Consider the following 6,000-nt stretch of genomic DNA (forward strand, 5'->3'; position numbering starts at 1 on the left):
CACAAAACTTTAAACCTCCATAACTTTTGATAGGAAGATTTTGAAGGCATGTTTTATACCTCGATTTTCATCAGCATTTCATGCTCTTTCCGCTGATACCATCAGATTTTAAATATTTTCAAAAAAATAAATTTTTGCTGAGCCACCTGATGACGTCATCTGGCAGGTGGCCAGGTGGCAAAATTTGGTGTCACTGTTTAAAATTAAGTTTTAGACCCTCTAAGGTTCATCTGTGCCAAATTTCATGCTTTAATCACCATCTGAAGTATTTTTGTGCTAACAGACCTCACTAAAGGAATCGCTAAATTCAATCCGTCGTCAAAAATACGGCGCATATTTTAAGGCTTCACTTTTTTCTTGCCTGAGAAAGGTCAAAGATTCGATTCTAGCAGTTCGGAATTATACTTCATTGGTTTTTTCTTTTCTATTTTCTGGATACCCAGGCTGTTATAAACAAAGCGGGTCGATTATACAGATTTCAAAAATATAATATTAAGGTGATATTGCTGCGTTTGTAGAAAACCCAAAAGTGGATTTATAAACAGCATTCTAAAATTTGGAACGACATCAAGAAAAAGCTCTAATCTCAATTATCGAAAACCAGCCATTTCGAAATTCTAATGGAAATATGATACAACAAATACATTTTAAATAAACACGAACAAAATAAAATGCGAGAAGAGGCGCACAAGAAAAAATAACTTTCTTCGTTTTCAATAGGAGGACATTTAAAGGTTTTATTTTTACATAAGTTTTCCCGTTTCATATCAGTCACATATTTCATATCAGGACAGTGTCTGCCTATTGTTTTTATTATGCTGATAGAAGCAAAAAATGATTTTCTTTTCCTTTTTTTTGACCAATCTTGCTCCACATCCGTGTCAATCCAATGTGAAAAAGCTTGTAAGTTAAAATTGATGAGTAAGCAAACGATATCACGCTTATTAAAAATCAAAACCTTTAACAGCGTCGCGATAGCTTTTCGTGAACTAGAAAGAATAAAAAGGGAGAGAAAAAGATGGCTAGAAATCTTGCCCATAATACCAAACGGAACAGACTGGTACACGGAATTTAACTGTAAAAGGACAATCAATCGTTGACTCATGAGCTGGAGCTCTTGAAATTGAAGACCTCACATGAACAAGAGGCTAAGAAAGTTGTGGTTGATCGTGAAATGGAGAGAGAAATGCTGAAACAACAAAATGAATTCCACTTTGCTAGCGTAGCCGGTCAGAGCATCTTACTAGTATACATAATAATATATAGAGAAATACCATTCCCTTGAGAACGAAACATGTCGGGAAAAATCAAAATATAATAGCCGCATTCTTTTTCACCGTCCATCATAATAATTTTATAAATATGAATATTTTTCTAGACTTTGCACATATATACTATATAATATTTTCAGCCGAAGAGCCAAATGTAAATTTTGGAGATTGAAATATACCATTATTATTATTGTTATTATTATTAAAACAAACTAACTGAAAAAGACAAGGAAATGGCGGCAAAAGACAAAGAACTAGCTGGATGGAACGTTTTTCTCTCACAAAAACAAACTATATAACAAGAACATAAGGCTTAGATGGCCAAAACGTTAAAAACAAGTTAAGAACTTTGGAGACTTTAAAACCCCCGATTTCTCCAGAAAATGGACAAAAAGACTCAGAAAACGGTGAAAATAAGAACATGTTGAGAACCTCTTTAGGCTTTAAAACTCAAAAAGATAAGAACAACCAAAGGCTTTAAAGATATTGGAAGTTCTTATAAAAAACATGTAGAAAATCTCTCCACACTCATAATTTGCCATTTTTTAATATTTCGTTCTAACTGAGAAAAATACAAAAGCTAGCCTGTCTATGGTCAAATTCACTTAGATCGTCTGTATATTAAATTTAACGAGGCAACGATTGCGCTTGCGCACCACAATAATAACTCACAGCTAAGAACAAGCCAACCCTGGGTTCACAGTGGTCTAGGAGCATTATTGTTATTAGTGCCGGCATGTAACGAAAGAAAGAGAGTAAAAAGTCTCTCTCTCTCTCAATTCTTGTAAGAACCCCTTGCATTCCTCTTAAAGACATGACACACATGAACAACATTTAGAGAGAATTTGATACCAGAACAAAACAAGACGACTTGAAGTCGAAAATTTCGCCTAAAGTTTAAACTGCATGGGAAAAACAAGAAGTAGGGATGGAAGTCAATCTGAAATCTACATAGTTTACATTGACGAAACAATTTTACAAGAAAAGCGAGGCTCAAAATCGCTAAAAAATAAGACCAATTTAAGAACAATGGTTGTTTAATTCTTAAGAACTAATAACCGAAGGGCCATACCATGCCTATCGTAATACTTTCGCTAGGTTAGACTAGTAAACTAGTCGGTTATTACTTATAACCTTATAATAAAACTGTCAATCAAATAATGTAAACACTAATTAAATATTCAGCGCGCGTGAGAGAAAAGGAAAATAACCGACTAGAAGCTGCTTGAAATTCAGAAAAGAGACGCAACTTCACCCCTTCGATTCTTTTTATTTGGAGCTTGATTTTTTGTATATGGGTCTGTTTTCAACGACTAGTTTACTAGTCTATCGCTAGGCGAAATTAATAAACTCGATGTTGAACAAATATAAATATTCTTTTTAAAATCTTGTTATTACACTGATATAACACTTTTCTTTGTAGGTACGATTATCAAGTACTATCAAAGGATTTGATAAACAAACAAACATAAAGAAAATTTCAAGTTTGAGCGAAAAACCGAGATTTCTTTCGAAGTACATGTTATTGCTGGTTATATAGAAACTATAGAAACTCTAAGTTACATTAGCTAAGGTTGAAACGAAAAAATGGATTCTGCAAACTTTGACGATCGCAATTTGGCACACAGTGCTGCTGGCAGGAATGTCACCAACAAAGTTGCCAACAGCGTCGTTGAAATCGCGAAACTTAAAGAAGACCATGACAAGCAGATTCAAAAATTGACATTTGAAAACAAGATCAAATTTCTTGAATCTGAGAATAACCACCAAATGAAAATCATGCAGCTCGAAAAGAACAATCAATCGTTGACTCATGAGCTGGAGCTCTTGAAGTTGAAGACCTCGCATGAACAAGAGGCTAAGAAAGACGTGGTCGACCGTGAAATGGAGAGAGAAATGCTGAAACAGCAAAATGAATTTCAAAACAAACTTACTGAAAAAGACAAAGAACTAGCTGGGAAAGACAAGGAAATGATTGTCAAGGAAAGCGAGTTCAAACTGAAAATGAAAGAATTGGAGATTGTCCATGCAAACCAACTGACTGCAAAACAAAACGAATGTGAGCTGAAATTGATTCAAAAAGTTCAGGAAATGATTGCCAAAGAAAGTGAGTTTAAATTGAAATTGGCTGAAGTGGAGAATGCGAATAAGCTGAAAATTGCAGAACATGAAAACGTAAACAAATTGAAACTTCTTGAAAAAGAAAAAGGAATGGCAGACAAAGTGAACGAGTTGAATTTGAAAATTAATGAGTTGGAAACTCTACACAATAAAACAAAAATGGAAGACGTGGCTTCAGGTGTGAACATCATCCAGAAGAAGCAAGATGGAGCCGAAGCAAGAGATATTACCAGGACTGAGAAGTTGACTTGGGGAGCTGATAAGTTCTTTGAAAGTAAACCAGGCGAGCTCAATTTGTTTGCATCGTATCAAGATTGGTATGAAGAAATCAGTTCGTTGCTACACGATGGAGAGGAAGAGATTGTTTGGAGTGGTGCGTCGAAATATGTGTTCATGAAAAGAGACTGTGGAAGACGTTTCGAGACTTTGCTTTTGATCGCACACAGAAAGGAACGACCGAGAATCAATTATTCTCATTTATTTTACATTGAAGGTGTTGAAAAACAATTTTGGGAAAAAACGGCATTTATGCTGCTCCACCCATCTCAGCATAACAAAAATTTGAAAATGGTTGAAAATTTGACAAGAAAACAACATGAACAATGGAAAGTCTCATATGTTTCAAACGACTTTTATCATGGTAGGGAAAAGTCTGCCATTTTGTTTGGAATTTTTGATAGAAACGACGATTAATTTCACGAACAGTCCTCAAGAGGGATTTCTATTGTGAATTTTGACAACATAATAACATAGTCATGAAAAGATATTAATATTGATTCCTTTAATTTTCGCGCATCTTGTAATTTCTGATACATTTTTTCAGTGTTTTCGCAGGAAAATATACATAAAGAAGACAAAATAGGTATGGAATCAAAAGTCCCACTGGTATATTTAACATAATTAGAGGGCTCTTATTAGTTTCTTTAAAAGAGCGCAAATATGTTATTCTTTTTTAATTATCGTACAGGATAACGCGCTTATCTGATATTCCGATGGCGGATTGGCGGCCGTCCACCTTAAAGCTCTAAAGGAGGGGGCCAATTTCCCATCGGAGATGATTGATAGTCGGCCTTTAATCATGGTTTCAGCCCACTTTTCAGGTGCCCCCATTGAGCATGGTGCCCCCAACGAGTTAGGTCCCCTCGAAAAATTGCTTTGAGTTAGGTACCCCTATTCAGCAGATAATTTCTTTGAATTGACACTTTTTGTTCTTTTGTCATTCCTAAAATCATGCTCACGCATGAACGCCTGCTAATAAGCTTTGTTGTTATGCTATAAAGATGGCGGCTGTAAATCAAAACAATCACATTAGAAAAATATAGCAAAAGATGGCGTGATGGGAAACGAAAGAAAAATTGGATGGGAAACTAGGTGCTGGGGTAAAAAAATTCAATAATTTGAAAAATTTTGAAATATTCGATTTGGAAGATATAACCAGCCCCAAGAGCCTCCATCAAGACAGCTAGGTACCCTTAATGAATAGGTAACCCCAAAGAATTGCAAGGCATTAGCCCCCCTCTACTAACCTGGCCTAGGTGCCCTTCAGATTTCTGGGGGGGGGGCTGATACCATGTTAATGTCCCGCATCCCCAGTCGGGTTCAACTACGTTTGAGCGTAAACCAAATATTTCGATTAGACCCGTCAATCCACGAAATTGAGGACTGGGTTACCAGGCCTGCCACTGAAAAATCATTGACGCGGTCTTGCGAAATTCCGTAATCTAAACCTTCCAGATGTTGAAACTTTTCCCGACCTTCAGAGCTTTAGCGCGTCAGATGAAAATTTCCGTGTCCTGTTTTGAATACCTAGAATGTGCCCATATTATAGACTAGAGTCTACTTCTAAGTGAGCATTGCTTTCTGATAATTTTGATGACGCTGAGTCCAGTGAAGTAGACTAGGGGATGTCGCCATCTCGGAGTTTTTCACTATCGTTTTCAAATTTCTTTGTAAAAACATTAAAACAATGAAATATATCTAAAATCCCATCATAGTTTATGAAACTTTATTAAAAACATGAAAGATCTTCCAAAATTGGTAAATTGATAATGTGCGAGTTTTGCCTATCTGACTTTTTTAACAAAGTTGACTCATATCCTACAAAAGTTGCGCGGCCTAGCGCGGTCCACCTGGTCTTTACACAAATGACAGATGAAACTAAAATTTACACCTAAATTTCGAAAAAGATATCACTCGAAAACAAAGGAATCGCTAAATTCAATCCGTCGTCAAAAATACGGCGCATATTTTAAGGCTTCACTTTTTTCTTGCCTGAGAAAGGTCAAAGATTCGATTCTAGCCCTTCGGAATTATACTTCATTGGTTTTTTCTTTCCTATTTTCTGGATACCCAGGCTGTTATAAACAAAGCGGGTCGATTATACAGATTTCAAAAATGTAATATTAAGGTGATATTGCTGCGTTTGTAGAAAACCCAAAAGTGGATTTATAAACATCATTCTAAAATTTGGAACGACATCAAGAAAAAGCTCTAATCTCAATTATCGAAAACCAGCCATTTCGAAATTCTAATGGAAATATGATACAACAAATAACATTTTAAATAAACACGAACAAAATAAAATGCGAGAAGAGGCGCACAAGAAAAA

The 6,000-nt window shown here is 35.7% G+C and overlaps 1 protein-coding gene across 1 annotated transcript; it reads left to right on the plus strand.

Annotated features, from left to right (window-relative positions):
* Positions 1-2,858: 2,858 nt before the first annotated feature.
* On the plus strand, positions 2,859-4,085 carry LOC136802281 (putative leucine-rich repeat-containing protein DDB_G0290503). Its single transcript, XM_067058995.1, has one exon. The coding sequence runs from the start codon at positions 2,859-2,861 to the stop codon at positions 4,083-4,085; it is 1,227 nt and encodes a 408-aa protein (XP_066915096.1).
* Positions 4,086-6,000: the final 1,915 nt, after the last annotated feature.

Source organism: Clytia hemisphaerica, unplaced genomic scaffold (assembly GCF_902728285.1).
Source record: "Clytia hemisphaerica strain Z4C2 unplaced genomic scaffold, Clytia hemisphaerica genome assembly, whole genome shotgun sequence".
NCBI lineage: Eukaryota > Metazoa > Cnidaria > Hydrozoa > Leptothecata > Clytiidae > Clytia > Clytia hemisphaerica.

Excerpts from the sequence above, each read along its gene's own strand:
- LOC136802281 (XM_067058995.1), top strand. The coding sequence starts at position 2,859 with ATGGATTCTGCAAACTTTGACGATCGCAATTTGGCACACAGTGCTGCT.